The sequence below is a fragment of the Chiloscyllium plagiosum genome, unplaced genomic scaffold, assembly GCF_037043375.1.
Source record: "Chiloscyllium plagiosum isolate Xiang-an unplaced genomic scaffold, Cpla_swu_hap1 HiC_scaffold_11, whole genome shotgun sequence".
Lineage (NCBI taxonomy): Eukaryota > Metazoa > Chordata > Chondrichthyes > Orectolobiformes > Hemiscylliidae > Chiloscyllium > Chiloscyllium plagiosum.
In genome coordinates this window covers 80,304,710-80,331,780 of record NW_028270149.1, presented here as the reverse complement: position 1 = coordinate 80,331,780, position 27,071 = coordinate 80,304,710, and the positions used below count along the sequence as shown (strand labels likewise).

The window sequence follows — 27,071 nt, the reverse complement described above, 5'->3', positions numbered from 1 at the left end:
TGTAATCTCGAATTTGGAAGTATCGAAAGAGGTCTCCATTTGGTAATCCGAATTTCTGACGCAGCTGTTCAAAAGACATCAGAACCCCTTCTTTAAATAGATCCCCTAAACAAGAACTACCCCTGGATCTCCAGAGTTTGAAAGTGGCATCTGTAAATCCTGGTTGAAATCCCCATGCTCCCACTATCGGAGCATAGGGGGATGTTTTATGTGAGTTGCCCTCATTTTGCCGCATTATATTCCAAGCTTTAATTGTGTTTAGTATTATAGGGATTTTACAGTGATCCAAAATGATTTTCCTCTTGTCTGAAAATAAAAGGTTAATAAGTGGGCATTTTACTTGAGAAGCCTCGATGTCCAGCCAGATTGTTTGCGGGTCAGACAAGACCCAATCAGCAATGTAACTTAATCGGGAACTTAACTGATATTTCCTAAAATCTGGGAAATCCAATCCTCCTCTTGCCTGTGGATGCTGTAGCTTCTTCAGCTTAATGAGGGGCCGTCTATGATTCCAGATAAAGGAACCTAACCAGCCATATAATTTACGTAGTGCCAGCCTCGGCAGCATCACCGGAAGCATTCTCATAGGGTATAGGAGACGGGGCAGGACATTCATTTTAATTAATGCTATTCTACCTAGCCAGGAAATTGGAAGGCCTCCCCATCGCTGGAGGTCCTGCCTTATCCTTTCCAGTAAATGCACAAAGTTAGCCTTGTATAACTGACCAAATACTGGGGTTATAAAAATGCCTAAATATAAAAAACCCTCCAGGGACCACCGAAAGGGAAAGTGGGATCCGTCCAATAAGTGGGGTATACTAGCAAGACCACCCATTGGCATAGCCTCCGATTTTGAGAAATTAATTTTATAGCCTGAAAATACACTAAATGTATTAATAACTTGGATTAAGCGAGGCATGGACATCAAAGGATTACTGAGGAATAGAAGGGTAATTTTATGTTTACCTGTACCAATCCTCGGAGCTGTTATATTAGGGTCAGCCCATATAGTTTCTGCTAATGGCTCAATTATTAGCGTAAATAGCAATGGTGAGAAAGGGCATCCCTAACGGCAGCCCCTACCCACACTGAAGCTATCCGAGCCTAATCCATTGGTAACCACAACTGCTTTGGGATCACTATACAGTGTTGAGACCCATTTGGTAAACACCTTTCCAACACCAAACCTTTCCAATGTGTAAAACAAATATGACCATTCAACTCTGTCAAATGCCTTTTCCGCGTCTAATGAGGCTACTACTCCTGGTATCTTTCCCTGATGGCAGGCTTGAATCACATTCAAAACCCTTCTAACATTATTGGATGATCTACGGCCCTTAATAAACCCCGTCCGATCCTCCTTTATGATATGTGGCAATACCCTTTCTAGCCTCAATGCTAACATTTTAGAAAGGATTTTAAAATCTACATTTAGCAAGGATATTGGTCTGTATGAGGCGCAATCTTCTGGGTCCTTTCCTTTTTTCAGGATAAGAGAAATATTTGCCTCTTTCAGCAAAGGTGGGAGACAGCCCTGACTGCATGAGTAGTTATACATGTCCATAAGTGGACCAGCCAATATTCCTGTAAATTCTTTATAGAATTCAGCTTGAAAGCCACCTGGGCTAGGTGCCTTACCGCTCTGAAGTTGCCTGATTGTGTCAAGTATTTCTTGGATTGTTAGGGGAACATTCAAGACCGATACCTTTTCCTGAGTTAGGTCCGGAAAGGTCAGGTTTTTAAAAAATGATTGCATCCTCCTAGTCCTGTCTTCACAATCCTGTGATTTATATAAATCAGAATAAAATTTTCTAAAGATTGCTTTAATCCCTTAATGATCATGAGTCAAAATACCGGTATTTTCCTTGATAGACGTGATAGTTTGAGGGGCCTTCTTTTTCTTTGCAAGAAATGCTAAGTATCTACCAGGTTTATCGCCAAATTCGTATAACCTTTGTTTTGCAAATAATATTTCCCTCTTAGCCATTTGGGTAAGCGTGGTGTTTAGAGATGTCCTAAGGGCCGTAATCCTTTGCAATTTGATAATAGAAGGTCTGTCAACGTATGCTGTTTCAGCCACTTTTAAGCGAGCTTCAAGCAGATGCTGTTGTTCTCACTTTAATTTTTTCTGGGTCGCTGAGTATGAGATGATCAATCCTCGCGCGTAAACTTTGATGGTCTCCCACATCATTGATGGGTTGTTAGCCGTACCTAAATTAATTTCTAAAAAAGTTTTAAATTCTTGAGAGAAGTACTTTCCAAATTTACTATCTTTCATCAGGAAGGGGTCCATACGCCAATGCCGGGGGTATGTCTCATTGTTCCTCACCTTGATTTCCATATATACAGCAGCGTGATCGGAAAGTGCTATACTGCCTATTTTATAGGATGATATGGAATGTAAAAAAATTGAGGGGGCAAAAACATATCGATTCTGGTCTGGCATTTATGTGGATTGGAGTAAAAAGAAAAATCTCTGCCCTGTGGATGAAGACATCTCCGTACATTTACTAGTCCTAATTCTTTGTTTAAATCCTCCAATTGTCTAGATCTGAGAGATACTCCTGCAGTACTCTTGGGAATCCTATCTATTTCCGGATCCATAATACAATTAAAATCTCTCCCTATAATTGTATGACGAGCACCGAGAGCCATCAATTTTGAGAAGGCTTCCGTTATAAATTTAAAAGGATGTGCCGGGGGGCAATACAAATTTAAAATCCCATATTTCTCTCCATTTATAAGGGCTTTAATCAGAATATATCGTCCAGATTCGTCTTTTATCTGATTTAGGATTTTGAAAGGGAAATTCTTCGAATAAGAATAACAACTCCCTGCGTTTTGAGCTAAAAGAAGAAAAAAAGGCCTGATCAAATCCACCCTGTCGTAATTTCAAGTGTTCTTTATCCAATAAGTGTGTCTCCTGTAGGAGAGCTATATCAACCCTTTCTTTCTTGAGGTTTGATAATATTTTCTTCCTTTTGACTGGTGAATTACTCCCCTTGACATTCCAGGTGCACCACTTAACCGACTGATCAACCATAATCGTCCGGGCAAATCCGAGACCTCTCAGGAGGGGAAACCCTATCCAGAACATCCCGAGCATACAGCATATAAATTTCACAAAAATAAAGGCTCTCTAATACACTCACAACAGTATAATAAAAAACTATTTCTAAATAAAAAAAAAGTATTTAAATGGAGATTTTCCCCCTTGTTCCCAGGGGGTACCACTTCCTTTCCAAAAGTCCATTGTATCCCCTCCCAACCAGTGCCCCACCCTTGACCCAGGCGCTCCTCAATAGGATGAAGAAAATTCAAATATACTACAGAGCTAGAGTTAACAGTGAGCACCCTACCCCCACCCCACCCCCACCCGCCCACCCACACCAACACCCGGATATATTTGGTAATGTTAATGCCATGTATAAACATATATAACTATAAAATTACAACCTCAACAAGTAATAATTAAATATAATAATACAAAATAACAAGGGAAAACAACCCCGCTTCAAAGACAGAGGTAAAATAGGATAAGATAAACCACCTCCCCCCACCAACATTAACTAGACCCCCTGGCCTAAATATATATAGAATAAAAAAAACAAGGGGGTGGAGAAGACCGTTAAGTAGAGAACAAACAAATAAATCCCTCTCCCCACCCCCCAAGATAATATTAAACAGTAAGGTAAAAGAAAGGGATTAATATATTAAAAGAAAGGGAGGAGGGGATGTAAACCAGAGTGGGGGGAAAGCAAACCAACATCAATTATCTCTTACAATTTATCTAAGAGAGTCCAAAAATTCCTTGGCCTTTTCTGGCGATCCGAAGTTGTACACGGACCCTTCATGATTAAAGCGTAGCGTCGCTGGGTAGCACAAGGAGTACTGAATATTTAAGTCCCTTAAACACTTCTTCGCCTCATCAAACACCTTCCTCTTTCGGACCAGAGCTGGGGAAAAGTCCTGGAATAACATGATCTTGAATCCTTTATAGATCATGGCTAGGGGATCTTTTCCAAGATTTCTGGAGGCTTCTAAGAGTATCTGCCTCTCCTTGTAGCTCTGCAGCCAGAACAGGACCGGGCGGGGACGCTGGTTTGAGCCGGGCCCGCGTATTGCACCCCGGTAGGCCCATTCCACCCTTACCTGCCCTGATCCAGCCTCCTGATTTAAAAGCTGTGGAAGCCACTGTTCAAGGAACGTTATAAGCTGGCCTTCCTATTCGGGAAGGCCCAGCAAATGAATATTTTTTCGACGACCTCAATTCTCGAGGTTGTCAATGTGATTCTCTAAGGTTCGGACTCACTGTTCGAGGGTCCGGACCCGATCCATGGCCGATTGTGCTGTAGTTTCAGAGGTCGCGGACTTTTAGCTCCCCCCCTCCGTCTCAGAACTCGATTTCTTTGATGTCTTGTCGTGCTTTTGCAGCGCAACCGAAAGTGAGTCCCATCGGCTTCGGGATTCTTCAATAAAAGCGTCAATCTTCGCATCGAGTTTGGAGATTATTTCCATGAGGCTCGCCACCGTAGGTAAGTCCCCCGGGGAGGCTACGAACGCCTCTGCTGCAGCTGGAGAGGGTGGGGGAGGGGTTCCTGCTTGCTGAGAGCTTCGGGCTCCCTTCCCTTTAGTCATTTTTACTGGAGATTAAATTGTTTAAATTCAATACTAAACAACTAATTACATTAAGTAAAAACTATTTGAAATGATTTGGTGAGTGTGGTGGGGGTGGGCAACCCACTTTGCCCAAGTCTTGGGAGGAGCACTGTAGACTCAGACATGCTGGGTCGCCGCCATCTTGGATCCCCAAAGAAACCTGGTTGATGGATCTTCTGAGTTTAAACCCATTCTAGCTAAGTTATATCATTGCCCATGGTGGTTACTGGGTAAAACATTTACATGCATGCTGTTATCAATGGAGTAGCGGATGAGTGGGAGATAATGCACTCCTCCAGCCTCAGTCAAACAAGGGGGCAGTGACAAGGAGTTCAGAACAGCTGGAATATCCAGACCTGCTCTTGCTGGTGGTTCTTCCTTGCCACTCAAGTTGGTGTACAATGGAACACTTGCTACCAACAGGAACATGGTGGATCAAATCACTGGCTTCCTGAAGGTGTCAAATCAAGTTCAAATGGATTACATCTCAAAATCACTAGAGGTTTGTTAAATCTCTCAAAACCTGCTTCCAGGATGGCAGAGTCACCCTGAGAGAATGAGCAGGAGGAGGAGAGAGATGGTGGTTGGTATGGGAGAGTTGTCCCCAGGTTGTCCTGTAATCTAATCACTGCCATGCAATAATTATTGTACCACTCCTTAGCTATCAACCCATCTTTTATTTAACATCAAAGTGTCCTTATAAACAAATCCGGAAATACAAGCCACTAATAAACACAATCATTCCATGAGAACTTTATCATGCACCAATTCCAATAATGCAGGAAAAGTTGATCTTTCTGTTACTGAATTCTCTGAGCACCTATCTTATGTTTGCCTATTGCCCTGTTACCATCATTCTCAATTATTTTTCTGTTCCTTTCTCATTCCATTAATCCTATTGACTCAATGCTCTTTTGGGCAAATTACACTCAGGCCCAGATGTCCTATTGTACCCCATCGATGTCTAACAAATGAGACATATGTGCCATTCTGCAGCAGAACAGTATGGTTAACTCTGTATTTACCTGACTGTGCAACCTCTGAAATGGGCTTGTTTTGCACATGAGCCATGTGTCCAAGAGTGGAGAAGATGATAAATCCCGCAAACACACTCGTAGCACAATTAACAACACAGACAACGATGGTATCTTGGTAACAGTTGTTGTGGAATTTGTTGTAGGATGACAATGTGATTAAACTGCCCCAACCCACTGATGTCGAGTAGAAAATTTGTGTTGCAGCATCTTTCCAGACCTGGTAAATAGAAGGGAGAATTCATCAGCGCGGAACTCATTCAACTGAAAAACTACATTGACCACAAGAAGCATAGAGTGAGTTAGTCCAGCGGCTCAATGTGATCTGACTGAATTAAACTAGCTCTGATCAACACCATCTCCACTTAATAGTAGGGCCATCATTTGATCTTCCTTTGACTACTTGCTGCCAACTTCAAGATTTTCCCTCCAAAATTCACTCATAGCAGAAATAAAACCCCACTAGATCAAAAATCTGATCTTCTGCAAAGACATTGCTATTTTCTGCACTGCAGTCTGTTAAGCAAAATGTAAACTGCATACATTAGGGTTAATTTGGATCACAAAAATGATTTAAATCAGATTTAAAATAGGTATGAATGTCAAACTGAGTGCACGTTTGTAACGAACCAATTTATACTAAAATGGTGAGGCTCCAGATGCTCCCTGTTATTTCTCTGTAAATTCCACAGCAATTTCTGACTGCACTCAGAGGTTCAGAGAAATATCTCTGATATGCACCACTCTGCTGTTATAAAAATGGTATATCCTGACATTTACAAACTCGGCTCAGTGTGAAATTACCTATTACATGTGTAGAGTCACATTATTATTGTTGATGTGGAAGGAGGGTTGGTGGGGGAGGTGGAAGGGGGAGAAGATCAACTGAAAGGCAGGATCTTAGCTCTCAGCAGCTCCCCCCAGTCCTCCCACCTACACGAAGTAGAGTCCTTCAAATAAGTGTTGATGCCTTGAGATGAATCCCCCTTCCTGGAAGCCCGATAGGAATTCAACAGGATTTTGATTTCGCCTTCTCTCATGAGACGAAGGGTAATGTCATTTGGAAGGGAATAAAATTCTGCATTTTATTTCTGAACTATTCTGCGTTCACTCATTGAGAGTTATATTTCCTTCACTCTCGCAGTTCATGTGCTGTTAATTTTGCAATCAAACAATTTACTTGGTTCAGCAGATGCTCATTTGCTTTCTCTCTGTAGTCACATCTCAGGTACAGATGATATTGTGACAATGCCATCTCCCACTTCTTGATAAACTCCAAATATCATTGACATTAAACAGGTCAGGAGATGTCAAATGGACTACCACAGCTTTGCCCTTCTCAAGGACAAGTAGAGATGGGCAATGAAAGCTGGCCAGGCAGCAATGCCCATTTCCCACCAATGTATATTGAACAAATATTAATGACATAGTCTCATAAGTGATTGTAACTGAAAATCTGACTACTGAATCAATGCAAGATTTCAGAAAGAAAGAGGCACTGAGAATAAACAATCCTTTGCATTCCACTGCCCATCTCATCCAGTTGTATCCAATCTCATCATCCTCGCCCTTAGCATTGATTCCCTCCTGCTCATACCAAGATGATTACAACCATAAACTAACTCATTAGAATTCATCACCAAGTCTCAGCTAGCTTTTCGCAACATGTGCAAAATGATCTTCCCAAATACAAACAAAAGACTGAAAGGAACATTTCAATTCTAAATTTTAATACCTCAATCAGACAAAATAAAAGAAGAAACAGTTAAATAAAAAAACGCGATTTTTGAAATTCAATTGATTCTGTTGTTGAGCTTACCTGAGCATCAGCCAGTTTGGAGAAGTCTGACTGGCTTCCGATGTAGAATTCAATTCCTTTAGAGGCTCCCTCCAGGGTAACCCCTCGGATCAGGAGTATGGTCAGAACCACATACGGGATAATTGCAGTGAAATAAACAACCTGAGAATGAGAATAAATTGGGAGATTTTTCTGTATTAGTGGTACAACATTTACTTTATTGGATCCAACTGATTGTAAACTGATAGGAATATAAACAGAGAGTGAATCAGAAGACAGTTGGTGAAGTAATAGCTACATGATGGGGATATTTAACACTGAGCTACATGTTGGAAACAAGTTTAAATTCTACAATATTATTTTTAGTTTTATAATTAATCACATTCAGAGAAATGACAGATGTATTCAGGAGAATTGATGAGAACTTCATGAATATATTCAACACTTCATATTTCATGATTCTTTACTATTCTAATAGTCCAGACAAATGGTAAATAAAACCCTGACCCTAATCTGCTCAGTCCCTTCCCCCAGTCCTGCCCAGCCTTCTGCAGCAATTGGAATTTCCCCCAGAGTCCCTGTGTCAGTGACTGAAACCCTTAGAATGAGGGACACATTTTAGGAATTTGGGGGCATTGCTGGGGCTAGAAATTAGTTATGTTCAATTTCAGTTGTGGATATTACAATTTGTGACGGTTCTTATTAAGTAAGCAGTTTTTCACACATATTTCAGCCTCGTCATTTCTCTGATTGTTGTGTTGTTCAGAGCAGGACCCACACAGTTTGTGGCTGAACACTTGGCAGGTGATTGAGCAGCATGAGGTGTCATATCTGCTCCTCTTCAAGGCTGTCTCCCCTCAAAGGGTAGCCATACTCTGTGGAAGCTACAAAGGATTACTGCACACTAGTTCATTTTCTGTTCTCTATACCTTGCAGGAACTGTTAACATCACCTAGGATATAAACTATTCACTTCACAACAATCAATAAATTCTCTATTCTTACAGGGACTCTGTATTTTGTCAGTAGTTGTAACTGTCTTCAACACCAGTCATTTACCTTTCCTGAAGATTTGATTCCTTTCAAAAATGCTGCCCCAACCATCAGCCAGGCTAGAAGCAGACAGAGGGCTAAATGCCAGACTATCTCCCCAGTCTCATCCAATGAACTTGTACGGTGTAAAACTGCTTTACTGAGTTAAAAAAAGAGAAAATATTTTTCATAAGGGTACTTTTTATTACACATAGATACTATGTACTCAATGCATCTGAGTATTTAGTGTAATATACAGGGCTTTTAAAAATATTCAGTTGTTACAGAATAAGTCCTACTTTTAAATAAGAGAATGGTTACTGAAGTTTGATGTCCTTTATGTTTTTCTCTTTCTACATCTTATTCAAACAGAATGTGGGTGTGTTTGCTGTATTTGAATCTGCAACTGCATGAAAAAATTCATAGCATGCCTTAATGGGCTCCATCTTGTGCTCAAATTTACACTTGAAATGGAACAGTCAAATTAATCTCCTTAGCTAGAGTTCTAGTTGGGAAATCAGCCAGGGGTTCTCTACTCCTGTATACCAAAGATCTACCTTCACCAGTCAGTACACATGTTGAGATTCCTATGTTTTCATATACTGCAAAATGGGCATGATCAGCAACCTTGTAAATTTATTGGCCATGTAAATGTAATGTTGAAGTAGGGCACTTCTCAAGCACCCTGCAGGTAATGGCCACTGATCAGATAATCCCTCAATGTATATTGCAACCAGACATGAGGGGCCCTAAGGCAGACCTGGAAGTGCCCAGTCCTCCTCAGGTTTCTCTGAAAGGGCAAGGTATCTCCAATGTTTGATCAAGAGTTGAAGTCAACTATTTCACATTGTTACTATTTTTGTTACGAACATGATGCTGATATTAAACCAACAAGATGTTTTGCTTAGAACAAATAAATAATGTGGTATATTAATTTTAGTGCTGGTGTGATGCCATGTTTCAATGTTATATATCCCAAAGACTGATGGATCGTATCAGTAATTCACTCAACTGTTCCCAACAAAAACATTCTAACTGTACCAAGTCAGCCTGCAAATACAAATTCACAATACAGTGTCTAATATTAGAAGAGATTCTAAAACTGAACTATGTTTACTGGATAATCCTGAGTGTTCAAATAATTACAAGGGAACAAAATAAACAGAGCCGTGCATTTGTCTCTCAGATTGAAGATTCTGAATTCTTTTGGGTTTGGGGAAAAATGATGTTTATTTTCAGTTTGAGGCAGATTTGCAGAAATCTTGGCAAATGCTAGCTGTGTAAAAAGGTTGCTCCTAAAACGGAGAGGTAGTTTTAGGATCTAGAGTTTAGAAGAATGAAAGATTATCTCATTCAGACACACAAAATTCCTCACAGGACATTCCTGAAGAAGGACTTATGCCCGAAACGTCGATTCTCCTGCTCCTTGGATGCTGCCTGACCTGCTGGGCTTTTCCAGCAACACATTTTTCGGCTCTGATCTCCAGCATCTGCAGTCCTCACTTTCTCCCAGGACAATCCCACCATTTGTGGAGGAGGAGTTTGAAAACACATTCAATACTATGTACTTGGCTCGTTAATAAGAACCTGTGGTGTTGGACGAAGCATATTAGCACAGGCAGAGGATTGACTAACTAATAGAAGACAGATTTGCGATAATGAGGGCATTTTCAGGATGGCCTATAACTAATGGAGCGCTGTAGTGCTGGGGCCACAATTATTTACAATATATTAATGACTTTGATGAGGAAAGTGAATGGACTATCGCCAAGTTTATGGGTGATATGAGAATAGATGGGAAGGCAAATGGTGAGGATGACACACAGAGATTGGAGGGATACAGGCAGAGTAAGAGAGTGGGCGATAAAACATGGCAGATTGAATAGGGAAATCCCTGGCAATTACAGACCAGTCAGTCTTACGTCTGTGGTCAGCAATGTTTTGGAAAGAATTCTGAGGGGTAGGATTTATGACAATTTGGAAAAGCATAGTGTGATTAAAGGCAGCCAACATGGCTTTGTGAGGGGCAGGTTATGCCTCACAAATCTTATTGAGTTCTTTGAGGAGGTGACGAAAAAGGTCGATGAAGGTCGAGAAATGGGTATGGTGTATAAGGACTTCAGCAAGGCATTTGATAAGGTTCCCCATGGTAGAGTCATTCATAAAGTTAGGAGGTATGGGGTACAGGGAGATTTGGTTATCTGGGTTCAGAATTGGCTGGCTGACAGAAAGCAGAGCGTGATTGTAGATGGAAAGTATTCTACCTGGAGGTCAGTGTTGAGTGGGATCCCACAGGGCTCTGTTCTTGGACCTCTGCTCTTCGTAAATTTTATAAATGACTTGCATGAAGAGGTTGAGGGGTGGGTTAGTAAATTTGCAGATGACACAAAGGTTGGAAGTGCTGTTGATAGTATCGAGGGCTACTGCAGGTTGCAGTACCTCATAGACAGGATGCAGAGCTGGGCTGAGAAATTGCAGATGGAGTTCAATCTGGATAAATGCGAAGTGATGCATTTTGGAAGGTTGAACTTGAATGCTGAATATAGGATTAAAGACAGGATTCTTGGCAGTGTGGAGGAACAGAGGGATCTTAGTGTTCAAGTGTATAGATCCCTCAAAGTTGCCACCCAAGTGGATAAGGTTGTTAAGAAAGCATGAGGTGTTTTAGCTTTCATTAACAGGGGGATCGAGTTTAAGAGTCGCAAGGTTTTGTTGCAGTTCTCCAAGTCCCTGGTGAGACCACACTTGGAATATTGTGTCCAGTTCTGGTCGCCCTATTATAGGAAAGATACAGAGGATTTGGAAAGGGTGCAAAGAAGGTTTACCAAGATGCTGCTTGGACTGGAGGGCTTGTCTTACAAAGAGAGGTTGACTAAGCTCAGATTTTTCTCGCTGGAGATTAGGAGGAAGAGAGGTGACCTGATTGAGGTATACAAGGTAATGAGAGGCATGGAGAAAGTGAGGACTGCAGATTCTGGAGATCAGAGCTGAAAATGTGTTGCTGGAAAAGCGCAGCACGTCAGGCAGCATCCAAGGAGCAGGAGAATCGACATTTCAGGAATGAGGAAGGTGTGCCAAGCAGGCTAAGATAAAAGGTAAGGAGGAGGGACTTGGGGGAGGGGCATTGAAAATGCGATAGGTGGAAGGAGGTTAAGGTGAGGGTGATAAGGTGAGGGTGATAGGCCGGAGTGGGGTTGGGGGCGGAGAGGTCAGGAAGAAGATTGCAGGTTAGGAAGGTGGTGCTGAGTTTGAGGGTTGGGACTGAGACAAGGTGGGGGGAGGGGAAATGAGGAAACTGGAGAAATCTGAGTTCATCCCTTGTGGTTGGAGGGTTCCTAGGCGGAAGATGAGGCGCACTCCTCCAGCCGTCGTGTTGCTATGGTCTGGCGATGCAGGAGTCCAAGGACCTGCATGTCCTTGGTGGAGTGGGAGGGGGAGTTGAAGTGTTGAGCCACGGGATGGTTGGGTTGGTTGGTCCAGGTGTCCCAGAGGTGTTCTCTGAATCGTTCCGCAAGTAGGTGGCCTGTCTCCCCAATATAGAGGAGGCCACATCCCTCATGAGAGGCATGGATAGAGTCAACAGCCAGAGAGATTTCCCCAGGGCAAGATTGACTAGCACAAGGGGTCATAGTTTTAAGATATTAGGAGGAAGGTATAAAGGAGACGTCAGAGGTAGGTTCATTAAGCATGGAATGCGTTGCCAGTTGTGGTGGTGGAAGCAGAGTCGTTAGGGACATTTAAGTAACTGCTGGACATATACATGGATAGCAGTGAGTTGAGGGGTGCGTAGGTTCGGTTATTTTATTTTACATTAGGATTAAACCTTGGCACAACATGGTGGGCCAAAGGGCCTATTCTATGCTGTACTTTCCTATGTTCTATATAATTACACTTGCATTAAATTTAGGATAAAACTACAATTATGATTTTCCAGCGTAGCACACTTGCATGCACTGGAAACTATGTATATTAATACACAGGGATCGTCTTTGTAGACAGAAAGACTGTGTATGAGCTCTGCCCAGATTCAAATGAACAGAATAGATGATAGCCATTAACCCGGGCAATGCTCTGGCCAATCTATCAACCTTCTGGTTAAATTTAAACAAAATCTGCCAGGTAAATGTCAATTCGCTCTAATGGGCACATCCCTCATGGTAACAACTCAACCAATCAGAGTTCACTTGTCAACCAATCGGAATGCACCTCTCATTCAGCATCTGTTATTTTCCATTAACATAAAACAAATGTTGGAAATCTGAAACAAAAGCAAAAATTTCTGGAGAAACTCAGCAGGTCTGGCAGCATCTATGGGGAGAAAGCAAAGTCAATGATTCAGGTCCAGTTCTGAAGAAAGATTGCTGGATCCAAAATATTAGCTCTGCTTTCTCTCTGCAGATGCTACCAAACCTGCTGAGTTTCTCCAAAAATTTCTGGTTTTTTGTTCCTGTTATTTTCCCTTCACTTTAGTATTTCTTACAAATTTTCAGAATGAATGGAAGGCAGGAAGTTTTGACTTAATGTTGCTTTTGTCAGCATTAATCAAAGTCTGTCATACTAAACAACAACGTACTTACTCCCAGTATTGCTCACTCGGACCCTGGTGAGGAATGGAGATTTCTGATCCATTTAGGCAGGTGTTATTATACGTCTGCAGCCATGTTGTATTAATGACTTCAAAATATCCATCGTCCAGAGTAAGATTGCAAAATGGATCTAGAAAATGTTGAATGTGTTTTAGAATTTTACTGTTCCTTGTTGAACAATGCTTCCATTTCTTGTGGTACAATCAGGGTCTCTGGGCAACCCAACCCAACCTCATCCATTACATGAGGTAGAATCAGAGGCATAGACTGAGGCAGGAATCTATAAAATGAAGACCCTCTCTTCTTCCCAGTGTCCACTCTTGAATCCAGGGTGGTATGGTTTGAGGACTGCCTTTCTTACCAGACGTAAATTGACTCCCTAAGTGATTTCCTAAATGGGTATGCTGGCTGCCATTGGCATTCTCATGTATGTATTGAAGGGTGGGGGTGGGGAAACGGCACAATATGTGGAGTCACTCTATCTGGTCTGCTGTTTCCTAGGAGGGTTGATTTTCAGGTGGGTGCCCAGTAGAGGTATCCAATGACATTGAAGAAAATTGTATTGTTCAATTACTTGCTTCTATAAAGTGTTTGGTACTAGTGGTAGATGCAAGTGGCCCAAAAGCTCCCTTAACACACAAATAGGTACATCAATAGTAAAGGTTCCCACTTCATGAAGATGCATCCTATGACACTCAATAGCATATCCCGCATGTGAAAGAAATCACACAGGGACTGAGACACAATGTTTTTTGTTGAGCACCAGTCTGCAACAGCACAGAGAATCACTAAATTATTATAGCACAGAATGAGATGATGCAAACTGTTGTGAAAATCCAAATTAGAGTTTCACCTAGTTCCTCCACTCAGTAACTCTGAACTCCTTCCTTTTCAAATAATGATCGAGCTCCCATTTGAATGTCTTGAATAAAAGTAACCTTCACCACACTCTCAGGCAATACATATGTAATCCTAACCTCTTGCTGTGTGGATAAACATTTCCATTGAGTCACCATTGGTTGTGAATGGTTTTAATTGGCCCTTCATTCTATCCAGACTGTACACGCTGGGTACATGTACTGAACTCCCTCCTTGTATTCCACATCATTAGTTCACACTAATGACAGCATCATTTAGGGATTTTAAGAAAAGTGTCTCATACACCATGTTTGAAGCTGACAGAAATGTCAGCATTGTGGAGCACAAACAGAAGAGCCAAATGAGTAAAGAACTTTCTACATGGGTGCCAACTGTATCCCTTCAGATCCACTTGGTCTGTGCTAATCATGTGATAGTTAATGTATTCAGACTCACTCAGGAAGGATCAGCCAATCACTGAGCTTTCAGACATCCCACCCCTCAAAGACGATACCCCAGCCTCCTTACTCAGTCTGGTCTACATGCTCAAGTCTCAAACTCCCTGGTCTCAATCCCTCACACATTAACTCAGATATTATATTGACACATTTTTAGGTACTTTCATGACTATATTTTCATGTCCACATCTTATGAACAAGTTCTAACTCCCAATATTTGCAACATATATATCTATGATATACCTTTATCATAGATTGCAGTGGTTTAAGAAGGTGGTTCACCACCACATTACTAAGGGCATTTGGGATAAACAATGAATATTGGCAGAGACAGTGGTGCCCACGTCCCTTGATCAATTTGTTCAGACTTGTTATGACACACCTCTGGGGAGTGGGGGGGGGCGGTTAGAAATGAACCTTCTAGGCAGAGGTTGGGGCATTACCAGTGTCAAATGCCATGTGATAAGCTTTCATTAATGGATCAGAAAATGAATATTAATCCTGATAATTAATTACTTCTGATTCCATAACTCCAGTACGATCACCTTCCAGGCTTCAAAACTTGTGAAGTGTGTTTTATGAAAAAAAAGATTGAGAATAACTTCCTGGACCCATGCACAGAGTCACAGACAGGAATATGAGTCCAAAATGCAGATATATGGAAATTAAAAGGTCTTGTGGTTTAAATCTGAACATGAATTACCTGTTTTCCAGGACTCACACATTCCTTTAAGAGGCAAAATGCAGCAAGAATATGTACATGGTTGTCTGACGAGAAGAGCACCTCCCAATGTATTGAATAAGGACAAACACTGTCGTAAGTCATTGGCCATTGGTACTTAAAATTAACACCAGCTGCAGGCCATACATTGGTTTCCTTGACTCAGAGGGAAACAACTTAAACATTTTTTGAAATAAAATAAGATCATAAGGCTATAAGAGATAGGAAGATCGTTATGCCTTTCAGCCCATCAAGTCTGCTCCACCATTCAATCATAGCTGATATGTTTCTCAACCCCATTCTCCTGCCTTCTCCCCGTAACCTATGATCCCCTGACTAATCAAGAACCTATCTTTCTGTCTTAAATATATTCAATGACTTAGCCTCCATAGTCTTCTGCAGAAATGAGTCCCACAGATTCACCACTGTGTGGCTGAAGAAATTACCCTTCATCTCAGCTCCAAAGCTTCGTACCATCACTCTGAGGCTGTGTCTCGGGTCCTTCGGGGAACATCTTCTCCACATCCACTCTATATAGGCCTTTCAGTATTTTGCAAGTTTCAATAAGATCCCTCTAATCCTTCTGAATCCCATCAAGTAGAAACACGAAGTCCTTAACTGCTCCTCCTATGACAAGCCATTCATCCCCATGATCCATCTTGTTAGCCTCCTCCTCCTCCAATGCCAGCACATCCTTTCTTAGATACAGAGCCCAAAACTGCTTGCAATTTGCCAAATGCAATCTGAACAGATCCTTTACAATCACAACAGTATATTCCTGCTCTTGCATTTTAAGCCTTTTAAAATAAATTCTAAAATTGCATTTGACTTCCCAACACCCAACTGAACCTGCATATTCACATCAAGAAAATCCTGAACGAGGACTCTGAAATTCCTTTGTGCTTCTGATATCCGAAGACTTGCTCCATTTAGAAAATATTCTGCGCTCTACTTTTCCAACCAAAGTGCATAATCTCACACTTGCCACACTGTGTTCCATCTGCCACTTCTTCATCTACTCACCAAGTCTTTCTGCAGCCTCCCTACCTCCTCAACATTATCTGTCCCTCCACCTATCTCTGTTTAACACACATGTTGTTCTGAAACTTGTTGCTACTCTCACTCCCATTTGCAAAACCAATGATGTTTGAAATCTGCGTCCTGGTCCTGATCTTCGAATTTCCTTTCAGGCTCAAAATCCAGCATCCAATCTCATGACCCCTAATCCTAAGGGTCAAGGAGTGAATGTAAATCATTCGTTGTGTGACTGATGACATTGAATGAAGATTTTGAGAGAGCTGAGCCTGAGATGAAGACAAAGAGAAAAACTGAACTCTGTACCAGACAGTAGTAATGTAGGTAATGATAATAAAAGGTTGAAACTACCTTAGCTTCCCTACATCCACAGTCCAGGGAGAGTAAAGCAGCTGAGGATGACCAACAGGGGCAATACTAAAGGAGAGATGATTTTCTTTGAAGCATCTCTCTTGCCTGTAAGCAATTATTATTGACAATCCTTCACTTCAGTGACTCAATGACATGATCCTTGTAGCTGGATCCTGTCCAAGTCTCTCTGATGTACAATTACAATGAAGTTGGTTACTGAAAGCATTGGCTACTTTTCTTCTGACAGATCAACAGAATAAAATATGAACAGTCATGGAATGTCTCCAGTCAAAGTGAACACTGTACCTTTGGGAGTCCTGCTGCATGTTTCATCTGCTCCCCACCAACTGAAGCAGTCTGCCCATGGTAGGGGTGATTGGAAGGATGCAAATAGGTAGTACACACTGTAACCAATGATGCAGGCATAGGAAATGTTGGCAATTATGATCAGAAGGACCATGGTGACTCCAACACCTTAAAATTGAACAAAGGAAAAAGATCTTAGAAACAATACTGAAATAAAATTGTTCTCTTGAATTCAATTGCATGTATTTCCAACTAGAATATGTTTAATGTAATTTGAGAGAGAAAGAGGGAGATAGTGTTTTGAAATAAGGCAGCCATGGTTGTTTCTCTCCAGTCTGAACTTATAAAGTTGAAAATAAGCCATCAACTTTATTTTCCCTGCTCTTGAATTTAAGCACAGGTCATCCTCAGAGTTCAGAAATTATGATAAAGTTACAGACAATTAGGTTCAGAATCTAAACAGGAATTGGACAAGAGAATATTATTCTGTTGTTACAACTATCCCTCTAGTATTGCCATTGTCTTAGTGGGTGTTAAATTTGGTCAGCATTTCCAACAATCTTCAGCTAAAATTGTTGAGTGGATGATCCACCTTGGCCTCCTCCAGTGGTCGCCAGCATCACAGATGCCAGTCTTCAGCCAAATTAATTCACTCCACTTGGTGTCAAGAAACAGTTAGAGTCACTGCATAGTGTAAGGGATTTGGGCCCTGACAGCGTTACAGCAATAGTACTGAAGAGTTGTGCTCCAGATCTCACCAGTCCCATTGCCAAGCTCTTACAGTACAGTAAGATCACTGGCATATACCTAACAACATGAAACATTGATCAGATATGTTCTGGACACAAAAGCCAATTACTGCCCTAACAGTCCACTCTCTCAATCATCTGAAACAACATACTCAGTGACACCCAACTTGTGTTCCTCCAGGGTCACTCAGTGCCCGACCTTGTTACAGCCTTGGTTCAAACAAAAGAGCTGGATTCCAGAGGTATGGTGGAAGTGACAGCCCTTGACATCAAGGCCACATTTGCCCATGTGTGGCATCAAGGAGCCTGAGCAAAACCGAAATTAATGAGTGTCAAGGGACAAACTCTTCACTTGTTCGAGTCATACCTGGAACATTGAAGGATGGATATGGATGCAGGAGGCCAGTCATCTCAGCTCTAGGACATCTCTGCAAGAGTTCATCAGGTTAGTGTCTGAGGCCCAACCATCTCTAACTGTTTCATCAATGATCTTCCCTCCACCATAAGGTCAGAAGTAGGAATGTTCACAATGATTGCACAATGCTCGGCAATATTCGCAACTCCTCAGACACTGATGCAGTCCTGAACAATATCCAGGCTTAGGCTGACAAGTGGCAAGTAACATTCATACCACCCAAATGCCAGGCAATGACCATTTCCAACAAGAGACAATCTAACCACTGCTCCGTGATATTCAATGGTGTTACCATCAATGAATACCCCCACAATCAATATCCTTGTTGTCACCATTAACCAGAAACTCAACTGGACTTACTATACAAACACAATGGTGACAAGAGCTGGTCAGAGGCTAGGAATACTCACCTCCTGTCTCCCCAAGCTTGTTATCATCTACAAGGCATAAGTCAGGAGTTGAATGGAATATTCCTCACTTGCCTGCTCCAAGAGCATGCCAGAAGTTTGACTCCCTTCAGGACAAAGCTGCTTACTTGATTGGCAAAACATCTACAAGCATCCATTCCCTTCACACCGATACACAATTGCAACAGTGTATGCTACCTACAAGATGCACTGCAGAAATTTACCAAGGCTCCTTTGAAAGCGCCTTCCAAACCCATGACCACTTCCATCTAGAAAGACAAAGGGCAGCAAATACAGGGGAATACCACTATCTGCAAATTCCCCTCTAAAACGATCACCATGCTGACTTGGAAATATACCATTGATCTTTCACAGTCACTGGGTCAAAATCCTGGAATTCCTTTCCAAAGGGCATTGTAGGGAAACCTACAGCACATAGACTGCAGAGGTTCTAGAAGGCAGCTCATCGCTACTTCTTACGAGTAACTAGCGATAGGCAATAAATGCTGGCCCAGCCAGAGAAAACAAGTTCCTTGAACGAATAAGAAAAAAGCTCATTGAAGAACAATCTTAGCAGGACTTATACATTTAATGGTAAGGTCTTGGGGAGTGTTGCTGCACAAAGAGACCTTGGAGTGGAGGTTTATAGATCCTTGAAAGTGGAGTCGCAGGTAGATAGGATAGTGAAGAAGGCTTTTGGTATGCTTTCCTTTATCAGTCAGAGTATTGAGAACAGGAGTTGGGAGGTCGTGTTGCGGCTGTACAGGACATTTGTTAGGCCACTGTTGGAATATTGTGTGCAATTCTGGTTTCCCTCCTATCGGAAAGATGGTGTGAAACTTGAAAGGGTTCAGAAGAGGTTTACAAGGATGTTGCCAGGTTTGGAGGATTTGAGCTATAGGGAGAGGCTGAACAGGCTGGGGTGTGGGAGTCCAGAACTAGAGGGCATAGGTTTAGGGTGAGCAGGGAAAGATATAAAACCTAACAGGCAACTTTTTCATACAGAGGGTGGTACATGTATGAAATGAGCTGCCAGAGGAAGTAGTGGAGGCTGGTACAATTGCAACATTTTAAAGGCATTTGGATGGGTATACGAAAGGAAGAGTTTGGAGGGATATAGGCCAAGTGCTGGCAGGTAGGGCTAGATTGGGTTGGGATATCTGGTCTGCATGGAAGGGTTGGACCGAAGGGTCTGTTTGCATGCTGTACATCTCTATGACTCTATGACTGTATAACTTGGCACCATTGATAAGTACCAGAGTTGGTTTTAGCTCCTTCCTCGTTTCTTCAATGTCTATTTCATTTGAGAGTTTAATCCCGCACCTGATGTCCAAGTGAGCATTCTTCAACCTAAAACCTAACCACTGAAACATTGAACTCCATCAACTATAAACTCGCTGGGCCCAGACTTGACCCAATGTGTAGTATGCACCTTGGTATTTTTTTTACCAAGGATTGGGAATCAGTGACAGGATCCTTGGTTTGTGTTTTCTAACTTAACCTGAGGGCACAGGTTCAGCTCCAGAGTTCTCACTGCAGCTCATAACTGGCTGCATTGCTAACCCATATCTTATGATTTAGCTTTTATTTAATTCAAAGGAGAACAGCAACTGCTGGTGTGAGTTTATCTTCAGCGGGATGTTTTACCAGATGTGGCAATGCTTATGTGATCCCCCATAACATAAGAAACTGCGTGTGAATATCATAGGATTGAAGAGACTGTCTAACATTTGTTACAATTAACTATTACAAACAAGTGTTACACTCCTAAGGCAAAATCGCATTTGGGCTGATATTTTACAACAGAATAAGGATAACTTTTCCAAAACAGATACACATGATTGTGCAGAGGCACATGGAATTAATTTGACAATTATGCACACAGGTAAGACAGAGTTTAAAGATTAATGCTTCAAAATTCAATGAAATGTTTTGAAAGTTTGGCAATTTTTCCTGACTTGGTGGATGTATGTCCACCTGGAAAGGTATGCATTGATCCCTGTTGCACTTGTTTGACAACTTGGTTAGTTGCTGCTGGTTGCTATTAATTAACCCTACCACACAACATCATCAGAGGGTTCAACTCTCAATCTCTTCATCCATGATTGGTCTGTCATAAATTGTTCAGAGCTGGCTTCTGTTCCTTTATCATGTAATATCATGAGCTGCAATACATTTCTGTGACCTGGGCTGGTTGCATATTTTAGAAACCTTTGCTGGTATCCAAAAATTTGTATTTCTAACTCTCAATCTCTGCCCAGTGAGCAATTTTGGAGATTCTGTACTTGGGACACCAAATAACCTAAAAATACCGCCATTGTGTCAGTGACACTTGTACTCATTTTGCTGCTAATTCACCAAAAAATAGGTGATTTAGAGAAGTAATCTGTCACAAGGAAGTAATCTCCCCATGCAATACGAACAGGTCTGTTGCTACTTTGCTGAAGGATTGGATGAAATATCATATGGGTATAGAGTCTCCCACTGTTTATATACTGTATTCGTGAGTCATTGAATATCCCGATCCATCCCTGGTCAGTACATAGATTGTCATGCCAATCATTTTGAACTTTCAATACTCATGCGTCCTGTGGTAACATGGACATGATTTGAAACTGCGCCCAATGACAACAATTCACATTGTCCAAAGTATAACATGTCAGCCTTGAGAGCACATTTAATTTCATAGCTTAGGTGATCATGGTGCAGATCAGGATGAATATCTTTGTATTTTGGATAAGCTGTTCTATAAATCATATGCAATCATCTTGGCTACCTGGCTTAATTCCTACTTCAAAGTTATAATTTTGTCAATTCTTGACTAATTCAATTGTACCATATGTGACTTGTTCTGCCATGGTGGGTGTGGTTTGAATGTCATGATTTGAGACTGCACTGAGATCTGTACATACTGGTAACCATGTATCTGTTAGACTAAATATTTCGGGAAACCACTGGGAGTTTGCACATTGGCACTCATTGGCAATACATACAATTGTTGATCTGCTGTCTCCACTGAGAGATGATCTCTCATAGCCTGTACCATGGAACATTACTTGCTCAGGTGCATGTCATTGAGGCCATATAGTGGTTACATGGTAACACTAACTCCGGTGTTGATTTTAGCTTTTATCTTGTATCACACTGCCTTCTCAGGACACATGATATTAAAGAGCTCCTGATTGCTTTCTACTCCCAACACAGAGTGTGAGATTAACATCATGTAAAGCCTGCTTATTTTCTAAAATTTGCCTTTCATTTGGTTGACTCTGAGCCTCATCGATGTGGTTGCCTTGGTGCACCTTGGTAACAGTTTCCTTGTTGCTGATGATTTGTTATTACTCTATACTGTCATGTTAGTCGCTTGTGGTTTATTGTAAGGGCCTGACTTGGCTTTTGAAAACAGATTTCCTGCACATAGCCATGTCCCTTGATGCTACAGATATCAAAAAGTAGAGCATGGACTTTGGAGAAGTCCAACAAACAAGTGCTATTGGAGCTTTTATTGGGTTTCTGTGCTTTACTGATCATTGCAATAGTATTAGTTGCACCTAAAGCATGTAACTGTTGCTGGCCTGCCACTACATCTTCATATTTCTGTCTATCCTCAAGGAATATGTCAAGACTGTGGCCCTTCTTATGGCACAAATGTTTCTTCCAACTGACTGTAATTCATGTGGATGTGATAATTAACTCATTAATATTCTCTGGCCGTTCCTCTTCAGTAAAGTCACACTCGTGCCCTTTGCTATAGCATCCTCCAACAAACTGGTGAATAGTCTTTTGAGGATTCTTGTCTATTTGAAATGATGTGGAGTCTGTTCATCCTGAAGTGAATTCTTATCTTGATCTGCTCTTCAAGATCTTTCCAAATCATTTCCAGACTTTCCTGATCGACCCCAGAAAAACTGGACATGTTAATAATGTGAAGCTCCTCCTTGTCAAGTCATAAAATCCCTACGGAGTGGAAGCAGGCCATTCAGCTCATCGAGTCTGCATGATTCTCTGAACAGCATCCCACCCAGAACCACTCTCCTACCCTATCCCTGGAACCCTCCATTTCCCCTCGCTAATCCACCTAACCTACACATCCCTGGATGCTATCAGCAATTTAGCACAGCCAATCCACCGAACATGCACATCTTTGGACCATGAGAGGAAACCCAAGCACCTGACGGGACTCATCTCAAACGGGCAGAATGTGTAAACTCCACATAAATCCGGATCCCTGGCAATGTAAGGCCACTGTGCCTCCCTGAGTTCTGACAAGATTTTTAAGAGTTCTTTTCGTGGACTCACCTAGACCTTGATCTGCAAAATAGACCTGCATGAAGTTTTGGAACAGTAAATTCAGTGAAGGTGTTGCTGGATGCCAAATCCATGCCAGTTTTGTTGCTATCCATGAGTTGGCCTTTACAAAAGCACCAGCTTTTGCTGTGTGTCTCTGATATTTTTGTCTCTCCAAATTATACTGCTCTTTCCTTAAGAACAAAGACGTTTGTAATTGTTGTTATGAAAGAGTGTCATTATGTATTAACTGCCATCAACAGAGCTTTCTAGGTTTCAAGTTTTCTGTAATGCACTGGCCTTTGTCCCAGCTCAAGGGCATTCTTTAGCCATTTAATTTTTTTTATTACCAAGGAAATCTTAGAAATGTATTTTATCTTGAAAGAATTTGCATCCTAATGAAAATTAGAAATATGTTCCATTGTTCTCGTGCTTAATGCTCCATCTACAGATGTGTACAACTGTCTGTACTCTGAAAAACTGATGCTGTTTAAGGATAACGAACTTCTCCCTATTCCAAACTGTCTGCTTCCAAAGTCATGCTGGTCATCAATTTGTTTTCTAAATCTGTACCTCTACGATGTCTATAATTGATAGTAACTCCTGTTGCTATGGTGTGAGTTTGCCTCCACCGGGGTGTTTTACCAGATGTGGCACTGCTTTTGTTATCTCCCACAATGTCAGAAAATGGGCATGATATTGTGGTATTGGTCAACCCAACAGACATTCATTGCATTGCTCAAGCATATACATTTCTGAGCTAGTAGTATGCTATTAGTTTACAATAGATGGGCATGTTACTAGTCAAGTTTCCTGGAGATGGTGGTGTAGTGGAGGAGACACTGGCTTGGTAGTCAAGAAGCTCAGGTTAATGTTCAAGGGACATGGGTTCAAATCTCACCATAGCAACTTGATATAATTTACAAGGGAAGCACATTGGCTCAGTGTCTCGCACTGCAGCCTCACAGCGCTAGGGACCTGAGTTTGATTCCAGCCTCGGGCGACTGTCTGTGTGGAGTTTGCATATTCTCCCTGTGTCTGTGTGGGTTTCCTCCAGGTGCTCTGGTTTCCTCCCATAAAACAAAGATGGGTTGGCCATGCTAAATTGTCTGTTGTGTTAGTCAGAGGGAAATGGATCTGGGTGGGTTACTCTTTAGAGGGTCTGTGTGGTCTTGGTGGGCCCAAGGACCTCTTTCTGCACTGTAGGGAATCTAATCTAATCATTCTTTAAATGATCCAAGGAAAGATTGATTCTGAAAAAACAACGAGATTTGGAGTCAACCATCCCGGTGAAATGAACACAATCACAATCACTCGCATTTAATGAATAAGAAACAAAACTAACATCAGTGTTAATCATTGACATATCTTGGTGTAACATAAGAAAGTTTTCAAAGAGATTGACAGCAAGACTTATATACACTCCCATTTAATCACTCAATTATAACTAGTTTATTAATATGAATTAAACATCAAAATGCATTGAAATTGTTCCTGAGTTTTAATTATTCAATAATCTCTAACCTTGTAACATTGGTACAGATTTCCATACTGCAACAGGCCCGAGGCTGGCAAACTGCCCAAAGGAAGATTCCAAGAAAAACATTGGTATCCCAACAAGACCCAGCATGATCGAGTAGGGAATAAGAAATACACCTGGAAAATAGAATAAAAATGTGAAACAGGATCCGTGGATGTGAATTCTCAACATACTCTGCAGTTTCAAGTGGATGGTTACAACAACTTTGTATTAACAGAGAAATTGGCCTAATCTTTATAATCTCTCCTCATAACCAAACCCCTAAAGTCCAAGTTATCATTCTTGTAAAACCATGTTGTACTCCCTCCAAGGCCAATATATCCTCCCTGAGATGTAGTGCCCAGATCTTCCCACTGTACTTCAATTGTGGTCGAACCAGGGTTTTGTTTATCTGCAGCATACTGTCTACATCCTTGTATTCATGTCCTCGAGGTGGAAAAGCCAGATTCCATTAGCTTTCTTCATTATTTACGGCACCTGTTTGTGGTACTTTAAAGGTCAATGCACCTGAAACCCCAAGTCTCTTTTGGCATCCATTGTGTTTACTTTATGCCATCTAGGAAGTATCCTGGTCGATACTATATCGGTCAAAATGGATAACCACACACTTGCTTACATTGAACTTCATCTGCTACATTTTTGCCCAATTACTGAGTCTATCAAGAGCCCTCTGTAATTTTATGCTGTTGACTACATTGTCTACAACGCCCCCTAACTGTGTGTCATCAGTAAATTTGGATATATGACTTTCTATGTTATTATCCTAGTTGTTAATAAATAATATGAATAATTGAGACCCTAACACAGATCCTTACGGGGACACCACGGGTCACATCCTGCAAATTTGAGAACCTACTCATTATCCTTACTTTCTGTCACCTGCCACTCAACCAATTTCTGAACTATATAAGTAATTTGCCCTCAATTCCATCAGCCTCTACCTTAGTTAATAAGCTCTTATGTGCAATTTATCGCATGCCTTCTGAAGTCCATACAAACAACAACCATAGCATTCCCCTGTCCACTATCTTAGTTATGGCTTCAAAAAATTAAATGAGGTTTGTCAGGCATGACCTACTGTCATTAATCAATTCTGACTGTCCCTGGTTAACTGAAAAAATTTGAAGTGCTCAGTTATTTTATCCTTAATTAGAGACACCAACCAGCGCCCCAGCACAGATGTTAGGCTAACTGGTCTGTAAATCCCTGAATTTCCTCTTTCACCCTTGTTCAAAAGTGGAATAATGTCTGCAATTCTTCAGTCCAATGGGACAACTCCTGTATTGAGGGAACATTGAAAGATTACTAAGAGTAAGGTTAATTAGTAAGAGCAGAGTAGTAATCCCAGGATTGCTATTGGTGCCATTGTCTAGTGGAGCTAGGAACGGAGAGTGAGTGCAGCTAAACATGTAGCTGCAGAGCTGGTATAGGAGGGAGGGCTTCAGGTATGTGGACCTTCTGCGGAAGGTGGGACCTGTACAAGGAGGATGGGTTGCACCTGATCTTGAGGGGCACCAATATCCTGGGCAGGAGGTTTGCTAGAGATCTTCGGGGGGGTTTAAACTAGTTTGGCAGGGGGATGGGAACTGGAACTATGGATCAAAGGATGCGGATGCTGGTGAACAGGCAGATACAGCATGCAGAGAGACTGTGAGGAAGGATAGGCAGTTATTAGAGCAAAGCTGCAGTCAGTGTGATGGGTCTATTTTAATGCAAGAAGTCTCAAGAATAAGGGTGATGAACTTAGAGCATAGAGCTACAATGGAGCATGGAGTTTCTTGAAGCTACAATGTTGTAACTATTACGGAGGCTTTGATATCACAGGGGCAGGAATGGTTGCTGAATGTTCCGGGATTTAGATGTTCCAGTAGGAACAGAGATGGAGGTAAAATAGATGGGTGGATGGCATTGCTAATAAGGGACAGTATAATAGTTGTAGAAAGGGAGATCGTAGGGGATGGTTTGTCCACTGAGTCATTATAAGTGGAAGTCAGAAACAGGAAAGGAGCAGTCACTTTATTGGGAGTTTTCTAGAGATTCCCAATAGCAACAAAGGCATGGAGGAGCAGATTGTGAGGCAGATTTTGGCAAGGTGCATAAGTAACAGGTTTGTGTCAGGTGACTTCAACTTCCCTAATATTGACTGGAACCTCCTTAGTGCAAATAGTTTGGATGCAGCAGATTTTGTCAGGTGTGTCCAAGAAGGATTCCTGATTAAATATTTAGCGAGGCCAACTAGAGGGGAGGCCATTTGGATTTGGTGCTTGGTAACAAACCAAGCCAGGTGATAGATCTCGTGGTGGGAGAACATTTCTGTTATAGTGATCACAACTCCCTGACCTTTACTATCGTCATGGAGAGGGATAGGAGCAGATAGTATGAGAAAGTATTTAGTTGGGGAAGGGGGAAATTACAATGCTATTAGGCAGGAACCGTGGATCATAAATTGGGAGTAGATATTCTCAGGGAAATGTACATCAGAAATGTGGAGGTTGTTTAGGGAGAACTTGCAGCAAGTGCGGGTAGGGCCAATCAGGGATAGTGAAGGGAACTTGTGCCTGCAGTTGGCGTTTGGGGAGGTCTTCAATGAATACGTTGTTTGAGTATTCACTAGGGAGAGGGACCTTATTGTTTGTGAGGACAGCGTGAAACAGACTGATATGCTCAAACAGGTTGATGTTAAGAAGGAAGATATGCTGCAAATTTTGAAAAACATGAGGATAGATAGATCGCCTGGACCAGATGGGATATACCCAAGGTTGCTGCAGGAAGTGACGGAAGAGATTGCTGTGCCTAAAGTGTTATGACACAGCGGTGAACATCTCTCTTCATTAAA

General features: G+C 41.6%; 1 protein-coding gene and 1 pseudogene across 2 annotated transcripts in view; one reads left to right on the top strand and one right to left on the bottom strand.

Moving 5' to 3' along the window:
- LOC148148841 (sodium- and chloride-dependent neutral and basic amino acid transporter B(0+)-like) overlaps window positions 1-27,071 on the top strand; it is a 430,083-nt pseudogene that overhangs the window by 240,775 nt on the left and 162,237 nt on the right. The window lies entirely within an intron of this gene.
- Window positions 1-27,071, bottom strand: part of LOC148148842 (sodium- and chloride-dependent neutral and basic amino acid transporter B(0+)-like) — a 57,688-nt gene that overhangs the window by 13,576 nt on the left and 17,041 nt on the right. The window contains exons 4-9 of the mRNA XM_087992224.1: window positions 24,220-24,351; window positions 16,838-17,005; window positions 13,100-13,238; window positions 8,550-8,682; window positions 7,513-7,653; window positions 5,685-5,913 (exon numbers count right to left, since the gene is read on the bottom strand). Of these exons, the coding sequence (XP_087848350.1) occupies window positions 5,685-5,913; window positions 7,513-7,653; window positions 8,550-8,682; window positions 13,100-13,238; window positions 16,838-17,005; window positions 24,220-24,351 (942 nt within the window). The remainder of the gene's footprint in view (window positions 1-5,684; window positions 5,914-7,512; window positions 7,654-8,549; window positions 8,683-13,099; window positions 13,239-16,837; window positions 17,006-24,219; window positions 24,352-27,071) is intronic.